General features: G+C 46.7%; 1 protein-coding gene across 1 annotated transcript in view; it reads right to left on the minus strand.

The window, feature by feature from the left end:
• Positions 1-907: 907 nt before the first annotated feature.
• Positions 908-20,415, minus strand: part of DCAF4 (DDB1 and CUL4 associated factor 4) — a 60,835-nt gene continuing 41,327 nt past the window's right edge. The window contains exons 9-13 of the mRNA XM_068133336.2: positions 6,609-6,701; positions 5,565-5,662; positions 3,734-3,907; positions 3,466-3,580; positions 908-1,265 (exon numbers count right to left, since the gene is read on the minus strand). Of these exons, the coding sequence (XP_067989437.1) occupies positions 1,063-1,265; positions 3,466-3,580; positions 3,734-3,907; positions 5,565-5,662; positions 6,609-6,701 (683 nt within the window). The 3' untranslated portion in view covers positions 908-1,062. The remainder of the gene's footprint in view (positions 1,266-3,465; positions 3,581-3,733; positions 3,908-5,564; positions 5,663-6,608; positions 6,702-20,415) is intronic.

Consider the following 20,415-nt stretch of genomic DNA (forward strand, 5'->3'; position numbering starts at 1 on the left):
CTCGGTCCAGAACACTGCCTTGGGCGCACTCTAGCTTTGTGACAGGGAGAGGAGATGAAAGGACTCCGTTGAGAGCCACACTTTGGCTACCAGAGTAGAGGAAGTCGACAATCCATGTGGGGAGTTGGTCTGGGATGCAATCAGCAGAGAGTTTGGAGAGCAAGGCTGGATACCAGACGGTGGTATCAAACGTACGGGTTATGTTCAGAGAGATGGCCCTGATCTCGTCTGACATTGAAGGCCTCCATCTTTTGTTGGCTGAGCAGACACAGCATGTCCAAAGTAGTGACCAGGTCTGAATCTAAATTGATGATTTGAGATGAGGCTATTGGAGAAAAGGAAGGATTTCATATTAACTGCAGTGATGATTGCAAGTTAGCTGGTAGCTCTGTAGTTAAGGGGATCGGTTTTTGTGCTTGCTTTATGCGATGCAGTGATGTTGGCTGATTTCCAAGCAGATGGATTATGACCTGGGGCAAATGACACGGTGAAAAGGGGAGAGAGATAAAGTGCAAGAGCAACAGAGCAACAGAGAAGCAGGTTTAAGACACAAAGGCTGATGTCGTCCGATCCAGTTGCAGAGTCAGAATCGAGGGTCGCCAGAAACGTGTCCACCTCCATAGGTGCCAAAGACACATAATTCAGGGGCAGCTGGATACAACAGTGAAGGATGGGTACTCAGAGTGAAGGTACACAAGATTTGGAAGCAAACACAGAATTGAGGCATTCTCACGAGCGGAGTTGGCTGTGATGCCATTTGAAAAGCGGGAAGGGATGGAAGGGGAGCATACACCAGACACAGACTTACAAGCCAACACCAAGTGTTGATCAGGAAGAAAACTAGTAAGGTAGCTGTCAAAAGAAAATGGGAGCTATCTATTGATAAACTAACAAATATTCGCCAACCTTTCAGGTGACCATTTTAATGGAGGTGTAAACAATTGTTTCAAACTTCCACATAAATGATAGCTGCTATGTACACGAGCAATATTTATACATGTCCACTTGCACTTCAAAAGGAATGATGATGTTCAAATTAGAATAAAGTTTACAGATGTCTCATCACGCACGCTCAGAGTACGAGTAGCGCAATAGCTGCTTTCCGGCAGCCATGAGCAAGCCAGGCTCCCCACGTGTCCCCCCAAGGTGTGGAGAAAGAACCACACTTGGCACGCCCTCGCAGGACACTGGCACAGGGGAGGGCACAGAGCGTAGCAGGCGTCCATTCCGCAGGCTCCAGATCCTCGTAACATAGTCTTGCCCAACTGCAGTTATGTGAGTGGGTGGGAGTTGCAATCACAGTCAATTCCAAGGAAAGCCATAATATTCTTGGCATAATATGCTTTAACGCACTGATCTCCTGTCCCCTTGACTCTCTTATCCATCAAGCCCATCCAGGGCTGCACAAAACAATATTACAAGACAGAATACCCAAATTATTGCAATGTATTTTCATTGATCTAAAATGACTCAGACATTTGGAAAATGTGGTTGGAAATTTATCCTGCCTGATCTTCCTGCCTTCCCATTTCCCCTGCAGTCTTATTTCCTTTCCCATATCCCTCTCCCATCTATATCACTCATCAATAAGTATCTTCATTTCTTTTTTCTCCTCTCCCATGCTGATGCTACCTGCCTACCTCCGAAAGGTATGTTCTACCCTCCATTTCTTCTTTATCCCCTCCTCTCCCTTTCTCCACACATTTCAAATTCTCCCACTATGGTTGCTCCCGTTTTACTTTCTCCCTTCCGCTAAAGTATTGTTAGTGTTACTTCTTTCACACGTGTTACGAAAATTGTAATTTCAGAATATATGTATAATTGTATATAGTTGAAGCAATGGTATGTATTGCTTCTGTGATGATGGTTGGTCTGGCTTATAGTCCGCCGTTTCTTCCACAGATTGATCCACTACCCCCAATCTCTTCACCAACCCTCGAAACTCAACAGGAAGTGTCTGTCTCTGTCTGTCTGTCTGTCTCTCTCTCTCCCTCTATCTTTTTCATTTTTCAGTTTGACTTCTGTCCATGTCATGTCATTCCATCCTGGATATGTTGCTTCTATTATGTCAACAATATATGGATGTCTTCAGTTTAAAAAAGGACGACACGAGGACATGTCATCTCCTGTGCAGCAAATACCGTCAAGCACAATGCCCCACTTTTCAAACTATTTCAAAATGGTATTTACCACACTCGGTGTCGGAATGGTTCGAGCATCCGCTCCGAGTCCGGGAGGACGGCAGTTCAAACCCCGGGCGATTCACACCAAAGACTTAAAAATGGCACGTGCTGCATTATTGCGTGGTGTTTAGCATTTAAAGAGGATAGAGCACGGAAAATCTCCATGGGTTGGCATCCATGGGGAGGAGGAAATTCCCTTTGATGAAATGCCCCGCTGAGTGTGGTGAGAAAAGCGGCGTAACTGTTGTGACATCGCTGGTACCCTGGGAAGTGACAGCACTTCCCCCAAGCTGGAGCCTTAGATATCGTTTAAAAAGTCCCCTTATGAGATTGGTTATCAGATTTTATTCACACTCGGAAATCCTGGAGTTGCTTTGGAAGGTATTTCCCCCATTATTCTGTTACTGGTGCACATAAATAACCTCTCTTCATCAATTAAAAAAAAAATCTAATGCATATTTTTGCAGATAACTCTACTCTGTGCAGGACTGGTAGCTAAACCCTTACACAGGCAGAATGTGGCAGCAGTCTTGAGAAATTAATCAATGAGTCAAATCAACCAAAACAATGGTCATCAACAAGTTATAATGGAAGAAAGTCCCACACTCTCACTTTGCCCTTCCAAAAGGATTGGCAGGTACATCCCCACAATATATTATTGTGGTCAACCTCTGGGAGAGGTGCTCCTGGTCCTCATCATCAGTTACAACTTGTTCTGGCCATATCGTATTCCCCAGTGTATATCTAAAGCCTGTCGTTAATTCAGATTTTCCTGCAGTGCCAAGTCCTTCCTCAGCTTGTCAACTAATTAGTGCCTGCCCCACAGGTCACATGCTTTTTCCCAGAAAACCATATCTTGCTACCCCCCCAAAGTCGAAGCCTAACACTCATCTCCATTCAATCATCCCCCTCTTCTTTCACACGTGGAACCATTTTTCCATCAAGCCTCATGTTATTATCTTCAAGTCCGATCTCCACAGCCACCTCATGGTCTCTCCCATCTCCTCCACCTCAACTTTTATTTTTACACCCACTGAGTCCTTGTCCAATTTCACCTGCAATTAATTTAATTGTGCTGTGGTGCATCTTATACATTCTTGTCCTCCCATTTCTTCTATACCCCACTTTGTCTGTTGACTCTGCTCTATGTACCGTTCTTCCATGAGCCTTGATGCGTGAACATGTTTGAAAAAAACCCAAAAAAAACCCGTCATCTTGCAAGACTACTACGAGCATCATGCTTTACTGCACGGTACTCAACTTATGTTTCTTGAAGTAGTACCTGCAACCACAGTGCCAAGTGCCTCCTCCACGTGGACGGGAAGGATGTAGTGTTTGTTCTGATGTCCTTCAAAGTTCTGCACTGTACGCTGCGCTCTCATGTCCCAGAGGTTGATCTAAAGAAGAAATTGCAAGAAAGTCTGTTCAAAATGAAACTTTGGCTTTTTTAACTAAGAAAATGATGCCAGCATTTCAGGAATACTTTATTCTCGAAAAATTGCAAAATATCGTTTTATCTCATAAGCTCTCGAAATATTTGAGAAGCAAACCTTTCCAGCCATGTCTGCGGCAACAAGATAGTTTTCATCAGAAAGGAGAGACAGGGATGTAGCAGCTGAGCTCAGGCGAAAAAGAGAAGGCTTTGGCCCCAATCGGGGGGCTCTTTGCCGCAAGTCCCAGCTCCATACTTCACCAGACCGGGAGCCGCTGTACAACAGCGGTGCCTGCAAAAGAAACAAAAACTTTTTACAACACAAACAACATGCATTTTAAGGCCATTTTCCCTGCTAGAGCGGGGGTTAGCGGTTTACAAAAACGTTTTAGGAAAAAAGAAAAAAAAGAAAAGGCTGAAAATACATTTTCAGGGTACTATTTATTTCTACGTGTGCAAGGCATTTTAATCAATCGCTTTGCTGACTGATTTAATCAAAAGACGGCATGTTGTACTTCACAAACATCCTGCTCTATTCACCCAATCATTTTTCACAAACATTATGCTCTATTCACTCCACGATTTGCCCAACATCATCTTCCATCTGTTTGGAAGTCATCTATCATCTTCATCAACCATTCTTGCTGCTTATATATGGCGTGAGCAAAAACCACTTCCACTTCGCTAAGAAGCTCGGTGTTGGATGCTTTGGTTTGACCCTCCGCTTAAAATTAGTGAAATGAAACATTTTGAAAATTTCAAATTATTCTCACTCAGATTTCAACATCACAGTGATGCATATTATCAAATTGTCTAAACTTTCTTAATAGTAGAAGTATATGACTTGTAATACTGGCTACCACCGGGTAGTGGGATACAACAACAACAACATGCATTTTAAGGCCATTTTCCCTACTAGAGCGGGGGTTAGCCTTGCGGTCCCCATGACAATCTTCTCCATTTTGCCCTATTTTCTGCATCTCTCCTTGTTAACCCCCTTGCCCGCATTTCTTCTTGCAGCATCTTTAGCCAAGTCTTTCTCGGTCTTCCCCGTCCTCTACTTCCTTCTACATTCATTTCCATCACTCTTCTCAACCAGTCACTTTGTACGATAGTGGGATACGATACACATTTACATAGAGGGAATTGGGGTCTTCCCTCCACCCTGAACTCGCTCCCCCAGATACGCATCAACATAAACCATACTTGGTGTATCCTCAGTCAACATGCAAAATTTGGTTGGATGTAAACAATCAATGCAACAAGAAACACCTGAGTAGCAAGAAACACCTGTCAGTCATTTGTTCCAATACTTATGCTTACCTAAAATGGGGGGTGGGGGGGGGGGGGGGGGGGACTGAACATAGAAAGTGTTATTGTTCTGCAATGACAAAACATATATTCATAGAAATACCAAGAAGTAAAAGTTGACCTTCTGTACTCTTGACTTGTATTCATCTTTTGATCTCAAATCCAAATTTATTGAGTATATAGCAATTATAACAAATTTGACTTCACTGTTCCAATACTTATAGAGGGTACTGTATATGCGTGCACGTGCATGAGTGTATGGGTGCGTGTGTCACAAAAACCCTCCCTGATGCATATGCAATAAAATAATCATGGTTGGTGTCAGTAGAGCAAAAGGAAGTGAAGTGGGGCAACTTGCTTATTGAACCTTACATTTTTTAGGGTGGGGGAGGTGGAGGGGAGGAATTACATCTGTTAATTGTCAAAATTTTGGAAAGCCTCGTTCGACCTTGAGGAACCACAGGTGAAAAGTAGCAGAGTGCTTAACTAGTACTTTCAGCATACTGATGTCACCACGTCCGCACGTGTTCCCATTTGGGTTCAAATGAAGTGCTTGAATAATGTAAACTATAAATCAGACACTGAGTGAATGAATGAAAGCAGGTGGTGCTGCGATATAGGTGCAAAAGTGCACACACCTGCGTGGCGAAGCACTGTGCCAGGACATCGCTCAGAGTATGGAAGTGTTGCTGCTGTGTCGTTACAACATCCATTACAACGGCTTTCCGTGGACACCCTACAACCCACACAAACAAGGATCATGGAGAGAGAGAAAAAAGTGATCCACCCAACGTTCTGCTTCAACTGAAGCTACAGCTATGATTAAGCTATTTTCTGTCAACATCTAGTATCATAACAATTTATTGGTAAATAAAATGTTTCCATAAACCATACTTCTGCAAAATGGACTGCATGCTATTTTTGTTTATTGTCTCCTCTTTTAGGACTATACTAGGCATGTCTACTCGTCGCTTTGCTGACGGATTTAATCATAACACAAAACACACAACACGTAATTGTTGTTATCGTGGCTGTGGTTGTTGTTTGTGTGCTCCTTCCATGTACTTTAATATATTTTTCTATTGCTTCGAGAAGTGTTACTATATATGATTTTGAGTGCTCCTCCCATGTCCTTCTAAGGGGTTCTACTGTCATATAATAATAAATGTTAACATTGGAACCGCTACATTTACCTCCCATCCTGCTTCTTCTTCCTCAATCCCAGAAAGAGGGGCTTTTAAAACAGACATCTTTATGATTAAAAGAACACAAATATTTGGTCCAAGTAAACAAATGATTCGCTTTCCAACGGTACCGTTTTTTATTACTCTTCAACAGCAGGAACCCTTTAGAGTGAAGTGTCACACTGCAGATCTGCCTGGCTATAATGTATATTGATTGTATACATGCATTTGATCAGTAAAATATTAAACAGCGTGCGTACGCGTGCGCGCGCACGCACACACACACACACACACACACACACACACACACACACACACACACACACACACACACACACACACACACACACACACACACACACACACACACACACACACACACACACACACACACTTTTCCTTTTAGCAATATATTTAATTCAACTTAAAATGAATACACAGCTATGTTGTGGCGTAGATAACACCACATCCATCCAAATACTCAGACTTGCACTTTACCTGCACTAAAGGAGCAATCGATTTGTGGACATCGGCTCCAGGCGCATGTAAATGCCATCTGTTTGAAGTTGTACACCTGCCCTGGCCGCTTTTCTGCACAACATAAAAAGGTCACATTGACACCATTTGCATAACGCTAAAACGGTGACAAACATTTCACGTTTCCTGCTGTGCCACTACAAACCAAAACCTGAAATGTCACACAAATTCCACCAACGACAAAGGCCAAAGTCAATAAATGGTATATTTGTTTGAATGAGGGATGAATACAGTATGCGACAATGAATAAATAAGAAAGAAACAAATATCTCTTCAAATCTTTCACCGAAGATCTTTGGGCCTAATCCTAAAGTTAATTTTCCTCACTTTGTATCAAAGCTATATTAATGCACAAATAGCTGGTGTGATATCAAATCCATATACATTATCATGTGCGTTTGTTAAATAGTCTAAAATTATTGCAATCTCCCATGTGGAGGCCGAAGCACAAGGGCTGTTGCTGTCGCATCACAGACAGCTCGGTGGTCTCTGGCTCTCTCAGCTCCCTCAGTCTTCCAATCCTCCCCATCTAATTCAGGGTGCACGAATTCTTCCAGTAACCCCTCCAGGTTAAACTTCCAAAATCCAGGTTGGCTGCACAACTCGACTCTTTTGTTCCTCGCTTTTCCCATTTATGGAACCACCTCCCAGAAGTTGTTCCGTCTCGCTCTTCACTCCAGGGCATCAAGCAATGAATGCACCACCATGCATCCACAATTCTGACCTATGATCTTGATCACCCCATTAATCTTTCTTAACCCAACAATCTTAGATCCTAGTTTCAGTGTTTCCTCCCCTCATCCAGTTTGCGCACTTGAAAAGCTCCCATCCACCCACCCACCCAATGCATACTGTAAATGCACACAGTGTGGCACCTCAATGTTTGGGAGGCAGTGTCAATAAAGAAACAACGAAATCAACGAGTGTTCATAGAACGCGATACGACACACTGTTCAAGTATATTCTTCAACGTTAATAAAATAGTGAGTTTACGTTTAAAAAAAATAATCTGGAAGTTTAGCACTGCTGAAGCAGTCTTGCACACCACACTATCGTACATGTCCAAGTACTACTAAATTGGAGATTATTGGAAGTATTTAGAAGGGATTTATGTTCTCCAGTGTTCAAGTATATAATTCAATTTGAATTTTAAAAAAGATTGCAAAAGTCATATACGAGGTGTGTTCAAAAAGTATCCGACCTTTGTTCATAAAAAATACTCGTATCCAGATACAACAAACTTACACTAATCTCCTTCAAAGTAGTCCCCTTGGGCTGCCACACACTTCTCCCAACGGTTCTGCCACTGTCGGAAGGAGCGCTGGAACGCCTCTTTTGGGATGGCGCGCAGCTGGTCCGTCGCATTCCGCATGATGTCTTCTCTGGACTGAAATCTGGTCCCTTTCAGGGGCATTTTCAGCTTGGAGAAAAGCCAGAAGTCACACGGAGCCATGTCGGGAGAGTAGGGAGCCTGACGAAGCACAGGTGTGTTGTGTTGGGCCAAGAAACTCTGTATCAAATGTGAAGAATGGGCGGGTGCGTTATCGTGATGGAGCTGCCAATTGCCCGCTGCCCACAGGTCCGGCCGTTTGCGTCGCACAGCGTCACGAAGGCGACGCAGAACCTCTTGGTAATACTCCTTGGTGATGGTTGTGCCGTGTGGTGCGTACTCGTGATGAACCACGCCACTGGAGTCGAAGAAGACGGTCAGCATGACTTTGACATTGCTGCGGACCTGCCTTGCTTTTTTTGGCCTCGGGGATGTTGGATGCTTCCATTGTGATGACTGCAACTTTGTTTTTGGGTCGTACCCATAAACCCAGGACTCATCGCCAGTGATCACTGTGTTGAGGAAGCTGGGATCGCTGTTCACAGTCTCCAGCATGTCCTGTGCGATCTCCAAACGGAGTTGCTTCTGCTCAATCGTTAGCAGCTTTGGTACGAACTTCGCTGAGATTCTCCTGAAGCCCAAATCCTCCTTCATAATGGAATGAATGGATCCAATGCTGACGCCCACCTCGTCTGCAAGTTCTCTGATCGTGATTCGATGATCCTGCATCACCAGGGTCCTCAATTGGTCAATGACGATCTCATTTCGGGATGTTGAGGGCCTACCCGAACGTGCTTCACTCTCCACTGATGTGCGGCCATCTTTGAAGTGGTTGTACCACTCCTTTATCTGTGTGGTGCTCATTGCTTTGTCCCCGAAGGCCTGTTGAATCTTGCGGCTCGTTTCCACTTGGGAATCGCCAAGCTTTACACAAAATTTGATGCAGTAGCGTTGTTCAAGTTTTTCCGTCATTTTGTCAAAAACGAAAATCCGACGGCGTTCACTTACACTTCCTCACTCATCGGCGGTCTGCCGTCGAATGACAGCTTCTGCAGGTGGGAAAAAATTCACGCGTGTGCATTAGGATCGCCTACACACGTGCACCAATCAACGCCTCCCTAGCTTCATTTGTTTACGCACGACAAATTAAGGTCGCATACTTTTTGAACACACCTCTTACACTACCGATCAAAAGTTTTAGAACACCTCAATTTTTCTAGTTTTTATTGAAATTTACGCAGTTTAATGTCTCGATGTACTCTGAAATTAAGCATAGAACAAATAAACAATTGGAGATAAAAAAGAAATCATAGAATCTTTTCGTTTAACAAAATTTATTTTTAATTTTTGACTCGGCAAAGTATCCGCTGGCCATTCCATGATTTGAAGCCTACCGTCTTGTTCTTTTCCTCGAAGGTAGTTTTGACATAGCCTGGAGGTGTGTTTAGGGTCATTACCTTGCTGTAGAATGAACCCCTGACCAACTAGGCGTATACAACAACAACAACAACAACATGCATTTTAAGGCCATGTTCCCTGCTAGAGCGGGGGTTAGCCTTGCGGTCCCCATGACAATCTTCTCCATTTTGCCCTATTTTCTGCATCTCTCCTTGTTAACCCCCTTGCCCGCATTTCTTCTTCCACCATCTTTAGACAAGTCTTTCTCGGTCTTCCCCGTCCTCGACTTCCTTCTACATTAACTTCCATCACTCTTCTCAACCAGTCACTTTCATCCTTCCTCAATACATGACCAAACCATCTCAACCTGTTCCTCTTCACAGCATCAATCACAGGCAATATTCCCATCATCTTTCGCAATTCATCATTTGTCTTCCTCTCTCTCAACAATACTCCGCACATCCATCGAACCATTCGCATTTCCACCCTTTCCAGCCTTCGTTGCTGCTCTACATTCATTACCCATGTCTCGCTCCCATAAATCATAACACTTCTCACACATGCAGCATACACCTTTCCCTTCAGCTTCAGCGACACTCCCCTCCTCATCAGCACACCACTCAGTTCCCGAAACTTCTTCCATGCACATCTCACTCGAGCAACCGTTGCCGAGTCTGATCCACCTTCTCCATTCAGCATGTCTCCGAGGTAGCAAAATGTTTTCACACCTTCCAGCTTCACGCCGTCTCCAAGATCCAACTCAACATTTCCTCCATCTGCAGCTCCCTCTGTGCACACCTTACATTTGAATGTAGCTGCCACACTGGTTAATGACCCTCTCAGACCACTACATTTTTGATGAACCCACTCAGCACACATTGTACATTGAATGGAGTTCACTCCGCCACCCTTCCTGCACACAGCACACGGCCACTTCCCAGTTCTTTCCACCTCACCACATGCTTTACCACTTGCCATCACCTTTGTCTTTCCGATATTCACCTTCAGACCTTTTGTCTCCATACATTCCTTCCACTTGTTCATCTTTTCCTTCAGTCCATCCATACTTTCCGCAATCAACACCAGATCATCTGCATACAACTCCCACGGTAAACCCTCCTTTACGGTCTGAGCCAGCACCTCCATCACAGCTACAAATAGTAGTGGACTTAGTACCGACCCCTGATGCACTCCCACCTTCACCTCAAACTCACCACTGTTCCCGTCCTTCGTCCTTACAGCTGTGCGTGCTCTTTTGTACATTGCCATCACTACTCTGATCAACCATTCCTCCACTCCTAACTTCCTCAATGCCCATGTCAATACTTTGCGTGGAACCCTATCGAATGCTTTCTCCAGATCAACAAACCCAAAAAAACAACTTCTTCCTCTTATCCATGTACTTCTCCTGCAACTGCCTCACAATGAAAAGCGCATCTGTCGTTCCTCTTCCTGGCATAAATCCAAACTGCATTTCGTCGATCTTCACTTTCTTCCTTATCCTCCTCTCCAACACCCTTTCCAATACCTTCATTCCATGCTCCAATAACTTTATCGCTCGGTACGAGCCACACTCCAGAGGGTCACCTTTCCCCTTGTATAGAGGTACGAGGGTACTCAGTTCCCAACCACTGGAATGCGGCCTTCTTTCACCACCAGATTACAGATCTCTGTCATTCTCTTCACACCCCAACTTCCTGCTGCCTTCAACATATCTCCCACAACTCCCGTCGGCCCTCCCGCTTTTCCACTCTTCATTGCTTTTATCGCTTCCTCAACTTCCTTCTCAGTTATCTTCTCTGCCGGTCCTAAAACTGGGTTACTCTCTATGTTGCCATCCCATTCATTCTCTGTATTCAACAGCATTTCCATATATCTTTTCCATCTTCCTTTAATTCCATCTGGGTCGACAACGATTTGTCCCACTTCATCCTTCAAGCAACTCACCCCCATCACATCACACCTCTCTTTCGCTATGTGCTTTGCAATCCTGAATACTGCTTTCTGACCCTCTTCCGAATCCAAGCGTTCTCCGAACATTTTCCTACATGCCTCCTGCGCCTTTGCTACCTCTTTCTTTGCAGCCTTCCTGGCTGCCTTATAACTTTCATGCTCTGCTGTTTCTGCTCCCGTACCCTTCGCCTTCTGCCACTCTTTGAACTTCTTCCTCTTCTCGTCAATCCTCTTTCCAACCTCAACATCCCACCACCATGTTTCCGAGTGCCTCGGTGGTCCTTTTGTCCATCCACATACCTCACCAACGGCTCCCAACAGACTAGCTTTCATTGACATCCAACCACTTTCAAGCTCAACCACATCATCCTCTACCCCACTCAGCCTCTCTTTTAATGCCTCCCTTACTGTCACCTCTTTCAACCTCCACACCTTCATTCTCGGTTGGTACTTCACCCGCCGAGCTCTCCTCGCACCTTTCACCCTTATGTCGCAGACAACCAAGGGTGAAAGGTGCGAGGAGAGCTCGGCGGGTGAAGTACCAACCGAGAATGAAGGTGTATACCAGAAATCTTTGGTTCTTTTTTTGGTGTATTGCATGGCGCTGCAAAATGCTGTGGTAGCCCTTTTGGTTCAGGGTGCCTGTCACTCTGTGCAAGTCGTTGACTCTGGATCCAGCGAAAGAGCCCCAGACCATCACGCTTCCTCCTCCATGTTTGACAGTTGGTGTCACACACTGAGGAACCATCCTTTTGCCTACTCGATGGTGTACAAAAACCGTGCATGATGAACCAAAGATTTCAAATTTTGATTCATCGGTCCATAAGACCTTCTTCCAGTCTTCATTAGTCCACTGGCGGTGCTTCATGACCCAGGCAAGCCTCTTTTTCTTATTTTGCCATCTTAGCAATGGCTTTCTTACTGCCACTCGACCTGTCAAACCTGCAGCTCAAAGTCTTCTCTTCACATTTGAAACTGAGACTTGCTTACTTCGACCAGTGTTAAGCTGTGCTTGAAGCTGTTGTCCTGTGAGCCGCCCATCAAGCAAGCTGTTGACTCTCAGAAACTTGTCTTCTGATTATGTTGTGGCTTTGGGTCTGCCAGACCTCTTCCTGTCAGAGTTTCCTCCAGTTTCCAATATACTACTTCCTGCAGTGCAATATTGTCCAAATAATGCTTCAGAGGGGGTAATAACAGTCTGTTCCAATACTGCTTTTATACAGACAGGGGGTTTGTAATCAAGAAATCAGCAGAGGTTGGGACACCTGTAGGAATTGTTTGCATCAACTTTCAAGGCTTAATTTACTTACATTGCTGCAGAACAGCTGTAAGTTGTTAACCCATTACTTGTTCCCTGAAGTAGGCCTTTTATTTTTTTTACAATATAATGTTGCGGTTCTGAAAGTGTACATATATGATTAATAAAGGTGAAAGGTTTTGCCCCCATAGTTAGTCCACATGCAACACGTAGGTCACCTTAGAACGTTAGTTATTTCTTAGTATATGTGAGATAAGGCCATTTCCAATAGTGATACTGCATTGTGTAAAAGAAATAAATAAGAGTAGACCCCGTTCATTTTGCAGCCCACCCTCCAATCGACCTCATTGCGCACCATCCAGTCTGCACCCCATTGCCCCTCGCATTAGGATTCTCAAACCAGCCAAATGCCACGAGGTAAGGCCTGGAAAAGGGGCGGAGCGCGAGGTTGGGGGTGTGGCCACGTCAAGCAGACGTCAAGGGCGGAGCTGGTAAGACCCCATCAACCAACCAGGGCTCCGTGGGCATGGCCTAAGGGGCGTGGTGAGTGCGTGTCTGGCACATTCGAGAGGGATCGCGAAGCGGCGCTATATAAACGCGCAAGAAAAGCCCTTCCACAGGACTGCCCTTATGAGAGAATGTAAGAGGACTGAGCGAGCTCGTATTGAGAGAACTGTCCAGGACTTGCACCATTGTGCTTTGATCAGAGGACTGGAGAGTATATGTGCTTTACCAAGAGGACTGTCACGTTTGGCATTGGTGAAAGGACTCGCTGGGGGAACATTGATCGCAAGGACTCGTTGAGGATTTGGCTTTGGGCTTGCTGGGAGCGCATATAAAGCGCCGGTATTTCTATTACGTACGCGGCCGTGAGCCGCAAAGTAACCGCTAGCCCAGCTTACCGATCCCCCCCCATATAATTGTCCGATCTGCGCCTGCCGTCTACCATCTTCTTCGTGGTACGAGTTGGGGACCGGAGCGAGCTGTGGACGCCATCGTTGGACCCTCAACCCGACCATCTACAACCCCCGTGTGAGTCCGAGTCTGAGTGCGAACGGGCCCGTGTCCAGGGATAAGTTAAGACTGTCATTAAGGCTGCACTGTGTGTACTTCTCCTTCTTCCTGTGTAAATAATTAATAAATGAATTGTTCTTACTTTTCCTCTTGATTCGACCGTTTTAGTGATTTCTCCATTGGGTAAACGTGGCACGATTAGGAACCACTCCAATCGGGTTAGTTCCTGTTAACGGCCCGAATCGCGGCTCGCTATCGCTCGGCGTGTCCACTAAAACTGTGGTTCGGGCGGGGTTATTTCCTTGCTTCCTGGGCGGCGTTAGTAAGTAGGTAATAAGAATTCGGCTTCCAACCCTAGTTAATGCCGTCCGGAAGGAACGTCATAGCTCTGGATCCCGTCGGCTAGTCAAAGAAAAGGGGACTAACCCCCTCTTGGTAAAAAGGGAAAGGCCGACGAGGAGATCCACAACAATTGGTAGTCAGGAGTGGGGATTTGGAACCTGGGACTAAATTTTTTAGACCAAATTTTGGACACCAATTGTGCATATTGGCCGCAACAATTGGTGTCAGGGAAGTGGGATTGGACCCGAAGTGCGCCTAACGCACTCAAAATTACGAGCGGCCGAAATTTTAGTACAATCCAAATTGAAATCGTGCCATGGATAACCAAGACGGTCGGATGCCGGTGGGGGTAAATGAGGAGGTAGAGGAAGAATTAGAAATGACCCAGGACCCCCGGGAAGGGCAGTTGGTAATGGAGGAGAGAATTGATGAGGGTGCGGCAGCTGGCAAAGAAAATGGCGGCGCCTCGCACGTGGCGGCGGGGGCCAAACCCGTTGTGCAAATGAGTGTTGAAGACATGCAGTTAATAATGACTCTATTTAAGAAGGAAATGGACAAATCCACCCGGGAAATAAAAGAAATGGGGGAGGACATAAGGCGCAGGTTGAGCGAGAAGGTCGCGGGGGTACGCGAAGAGGTAACGCGATTCGAGAAATGCGTGGAGAGCCGGGTAGAGCAGAGCACGGTTGGGTGGACCGGGGTAGAAATTGCGACTCGGGGTATAGAAAAGCCGACGGCCGCCGAATTAGAAAGTTTTCTTTTATGTGCGCCAGTGGTTGTTGAGCTTAATAAAGAAAAAGAAATTATAGTGAAAATTGGGGTTGAGGAGACGGCAGACTAAGAAAATCAATCGCGGGAGGAAAAGATAGAATATGTACAAAGTCTGCATTCGCATTGTAATGTCGTGCTTCCTAACCAAAATGAAAGTTTGCAGATGCGTTTAGAGGAGAAAAGAATCCCGAAGGTAGGTAGGGTTGTATATGGCGCGAAAAGGTTTGGCGCGAAAGTGTTTGGCGGGAAATGATTTTTCGCGCGCTTGGGATCCCGACGTCACCCGGGCGCTTGTGGAAGGTCCGTGGTGAGGTGTACGAAAGTGAATGGCGCGCGTGTGCAAACGGAGCCAGAGCGCGAGTATGAATGCACAACGGAGGGTATGTGTGAAGAGTGTGATACAGAGTGTGAGTTGGCTGAGGAGAGTGTGTGAGAATGCACACCAGAGCGTGTTGGAGAGTGTGCGGGAGTGCACACCAGAGCGCGTGATTGGGTGTGCAATAGAGTGCACACCCGTGAGTGTTACAGAGTACGTAACGGAGGAGTGTGCACAAGAATGTGTGGTGATGATTGGGTGTGTGCAGGAGTGCACACCCATGGGTGTTACAGAGGAGTGTGTAATGGAGTGTGCGAGTAGAATGAGTGTGCCAGGGTGTGCGCGAGGATGTGTAGTAAGGAGTGTGTGAGCGGCGTGAGTGCGCCTGGGTGGTGTGCACGAGAGAGTGCAGTGACGGAGTGCATGGAATGTATGAGAGGCGCTGGAGCGCCACGTTGTGTGCGGATGGAACGGGTCGCGTGTGGATGTGAGAATGCGACTCGGACATCGACGCAGACCGGAGCAGCGTTTAGAGCGACGTACAGCCGACGCGAGCTCTCGGGGCGTGGTGCGCTTTGTGTGCTGCGGGGGCCGGCGGGGATCGTTGCCGCGGCAGCGTGCACGATTCGGGCCGGGCCCCGCCCTGTATGGTCGGTGCCGTGCCGTGGCGCAAGGGGCAAACGGCACGATTCCAGGGGGGGGGGGGGGGGTAGGCCAGGTCGGACCTTCGCCCCCTGGCGGGCGCGGTGCTCCGACCGGGGGAGGTTGGGTCATCGTGGCGGAGAGCGAAGGGCTCCGCGCCGGGATGGCGCCTGGAACCTCGGTCCGAGTATGCCTCCTCCCCAGAATCGAAAATGCCGGACGGACCCAACCAACAGGAGACAGACCACCAGTATGCATTGCTCGGCTTTGCGAAGCCGAGCTGTGAAAATGTATTTCCACCCCGAGAGGCTCAAGCATAGTGGACAAACAGCGATAGTAATGGCGAATGGTAGTTTACCATTCATTGGGGCACATGAGCTATAGTTTATGGGGTTTGGCAGTGAAAGCTAGCCGAGGGCGGGCTAGGATATTGTTAGGGATTTAGAAATGACTTTAGGAGACCAATATTTAAGTAGAGACATTGTACAAGTAGTGGGGAGGTAGTCAGATTAGGTGGATGTTAATGACGAGGGAAGTGCTTAGTATAAGGGAAGATGGGGAAAGCACAAGTGTTAGAGGGAAGGAGTTAGTTAGATGATGCTGTGTGTGTGTAATTGTGGGTGCCTCTTGGGCTTGGTGAAATGAGGAATTGAATGGGAACCACCGTGTGCATGGGCTTGGTGAAATGAGGCATTGGTTGAGAATGGTTGTGTGTGTGAGTATGGGAAGGAACTTGGTCAAATGAGGCAATGAACTTGGTCAAATGAGGAATTGGATGGAAACCACCGTGTACCTTGGGCTTGGTGAAATGAGGCAATGGTCTGGGTTTGCCCAGAGATGGTGTATGAATGGAGTATTGAGGATGTGTGTAAGTATATTGAGTGATTGGCTTGCATGGGGTGCAAGTGAATAAATGGTGTGGAATAAATGGTGTGGAGTAAATGGTGTGGAGTAAATGGTGTGTGGAATGAGTGGTGTGGAGTGCATGGTGCGAAGGAGTGGATGGGGGAAGATGGACCCCTTCACGAATACCCGGGGAGGGTAGTTTAAAGTTAGGTAGTGGGAGTAGGTAAATTGTTTGGATATTGACATCTGTGGTGCAGGGAGTAGCAAGTCGTTGCTTTGAGGGGTGCATAAGTGAGTGGAATGGCTGGGCGTGTGAGGCTGTTGGCGAGTATGGTTAAATGAGCACTCCGCCACTGGTAGTCTGTCGGCCAGGTGAGGCCGCAGGTAGGCTCTGGGAGCCAGGTAGTGTTCAGAGTAGAGTTCAGTGGGGCCCGAGGATCCGAGGAGAAGGGCCCGGGTAGCCCAATGCCAGAGAGGGCATCACGGGGTGAGAGAGCCAGGAGGGCCTTCCCCAGGTTAGGGTAGTTGAGGAGCTAGGCAAGCTCGGGTGGCGACGTCAGTGGCGGAGGTGCGCAGGTCGGTAGACCTGCTGGTAGAGCCACACGACCCAGCCCCGAAATTGTGCGAAGGCACAGTATTGAAAAATTGGGGGAGTGAGACCCCAAATTGGAAGAGCACCACAGGAGGGTCAATGGGAATTGGTTTTTAGAACCGCATAGTTTAAAGTTGCCAATTGGCAGGGCAAGACCCCGGGTAGTGTAAGTGAGTTAATGTCAATTAGAAGATAGTTAGGATGAAAATCTCTTCGCACCATACACATCCACTCACCAGGGTGACAGGACTCCACACCAGGTTTTGCAAATGATTTGGAATGAAAGACGCATCATGATGTGGGTGAGACATTGTGTGTTTATTCCATCCCTTCCTTCTTGGGAGGGATTGGGAAACGAATTTGGAATTAGGGGAGATATGGGAGACAAGACGGTAGAGACGGAATTTGTAAAAGTGTAAATACGGGGAGGGGCAAGGGTAGTGTAGATTGACATGGGGGGTGACGAACGGCTAGGGACGAGTTTTCTCCGCTCGCTCTCCTGCGCCCCTCATATTGCATTGCCTTGCATGACGTGTACCCTTGCGCCCTTTCCCCCCGCTAACCTCTGCTCCCCACCCATGGACCCATTATCTTTTGTTGAGGGGAGTGTGCAGGTGCCCTGAGCTGTGCGGCTGCACCTTTGCGCTGCACCCTGCTGCCTGTTGCCTGCACCGGTACACCATATGGACCACACGTTCTGTGGCCTGGCACCTTTGCTGGGGCAGACAATCGCGGCAAACGTTATCTTGCCCTGCGGACCACTGTTTTTTTAAAGTGGCCTTGATGCCATGCAGTCGGACCAACTAAGATGGCCCTGCTGGCCAAAATAAAAACGGACACGGTTTGTGCCTTTTTATTAATTTCCTTTGGTGTGTCAGGACAAGAAGACTGTAAGTGTTGATGATGGCACACCGAAGATGAAGTAAGAAGACGTCGCAGCCCAGCAGCCAGCCAAGCACAAGACATCATTAATTATTTTGAAATGTGATTTTTGTGCCTTTTGGTGATTGTGCATTTTGGTGCTTTTTGTGCATTTATTTTTTATTTTTGTGCATATGGGTGTATGGTATATTGGTGCAGTGCATTGCATTTGTGTTTCCTCTTTTCAAAATTTCTATTCTTTCCCACAAAAGGAAATGTGGGAAAGAATAGAAATTTTGAAAAGAGGAAACACAAATGCAATGCACTGCACCAATACACCATACACCCATATGCACAAAAAAAAAAAAATGCACAAAAAGAACCAAAATGCACAATCACCAAAAGGCACAAAAATCACATTTCAAAATAATTAATGATGTCTTGTGTGGGAACAGGTCCTGGGTTGTAGTATTGTAAATAATTAGTAGTCTTGTAAATAACATGCTCCCCACCGGCTTTATGTATAGTTTGAGGATTCTTTCCGTAATTCGGTTAATTGTGGGCGTGAGTCTGTTAGTTAGTACACAACGCAGTAGGTGGGACATATCTAGTGATTAAAACTGTCGCACACAGGGTGTTAGGTTAAATGTAGAGGGTAACCTCACCTAAGTGTCACACTAAGTTAAAAAGTAGTCCTGACCCTTGCATCAGAACCGGTTGGGCTCACTGGTGTGTGGGTTCGGCTCGGGGACGAGCCTGGCGAAGGAGGGGTGCAGTGTGGCGGTTCTGAAAGTGTACATATATGATTAATAAAGGTTAAAGGTTTTGCCCCCATAGTTAGTCCACATGCAACACGTAGGTCACCTTAGAACGTTAGTTATTTCTTAGTATATGTGAGATAAGGCCATTTCCAATAGTGATACCTGCGTTGTGTAAAATAAATAAATAAGAGTAGGCCCCGTTCATTTTGCAGCCCACCCTCCAATCAACCTCATTGCGCACCATCCAGTCAGCGCCCCATTCCCCCATTGCGCACCATCCCATCTGCACCCCATTGCCCCTCGCATTAGGATGCTCAAACCAGCCAAATGCCACGAGGTAAGGCCTGGAAAAGGGGCGGAGCACGAGGTTGGGGGTGAGACCACATCAAGCAGACGTCAAGGGCGGAGCTGGTAAGACCCCAACAACCAACCAGGGCTCCGTGGGCATGGCCTAAGGGGTGTGGTGAGTGCGCGTCTGGCACATTTGAGAGGGATCGCGAAGCGGCGCGATATAAACGCGCACGAAAAGCCCTTCCACAGGACTACCCTTATGAGAGAATGTAAGAGGACTGAGCGAGCTCGTATTGAGAGAACTGTCCAGGACTTGCACGATTGCGCTTTGATCAGAGGACTGGAGAGTATATGCGCTTTACCAAGAGGACTGTCACGTTTGGCATTGGTGAAAGGACTTGTTGGGGGAACATTGATCGCAAGGACTCGTTGAGGCTTTGGCTTTGGGCTTGCTGGGAGCGCATATAAAGCACCGGTATTTCTGTTACGTACACGGCCGTGAGCCGCGAAGTAACCGCTAGCCCAGCTTACCGTTCCCCCCCCATATAATTGTCTGATCCGCGCCAACGACACGTGGAGAGCTTGCCTGCCGTCTACCATCTTCTTCGTGGTACGAGTCGGGGACCGGAGCGAGCTGTGGACGCCATCGTTGGACCTCAACCCGACCATCTACAACCCCCGTGTGAGTCTGAGTCTGAGTGTGAATGGGCCCGTGTCCAGGGATAAGTTAAGACTGTCATTAAGGCTGCACTGTGTGTACTTGTCCTTCTTCCTGTGTAAATAATTAATAAATCAATTGTTCTTCCTTTTCCTCTTGATTCGACCGTTTTAGTGATTTCTCCATTGGGTAAACGGGGCACGATTAGGAACCGCTCCAATCGGGTTAGTTCCTGTTAACGGCCCGAATCGCGGCTCGCTATCGCTCGGCGTGTCCACTAAAGCCGTGGTTCGGGTGGGGTTATTTCCTTGCTTCATGGCCGGCGTTAGTAATTAGGTAATAAGAATTCGGCTTTAGGTACCCATTCGACGTTAGGTACCCATTCTAATGGGTACCTAACGTCGTCCGGAAGGAACGTCATAGCTCTGGATCCCGTCGGCTAGTAAAAGACAAGGGGATTAACCCCCTCTTGGTAAAGGCCGACGAGGAGATCCGCAATAACAACTTTGCAATTTACATTATTTTCCCGTTTTTGCGAACCTAAACTTTTTTTTTTAACCTCGAGCAGTTTACTGCTTACCTTTGTACCATTTCAGGTTATTCACTGGACTTGAATTGCTTAAATTTCAATAAAAACTGGAAAAATTGAGGTGTTCTAAAACGTTTGACCGGTAGTGTACATAAATAAATTCCGGGGTTTACCACCGTTTAACCCAGTCTTTTACACCGTCCTAC

This window comes from Myxine glutinosa, chromosome 1 (genome assembly GCF_964187855.1).
Source record: "Myxine glutinosa chromosome 1, kmMyxGlut1.1, whole genome shotgun sequence".
Taxonomy (NCBI): Eukaryota; Metazoa; Chordata; class Myxini; order Myxiniformes; family Myxinidae; genus Myxine; species Myxine glutinosa.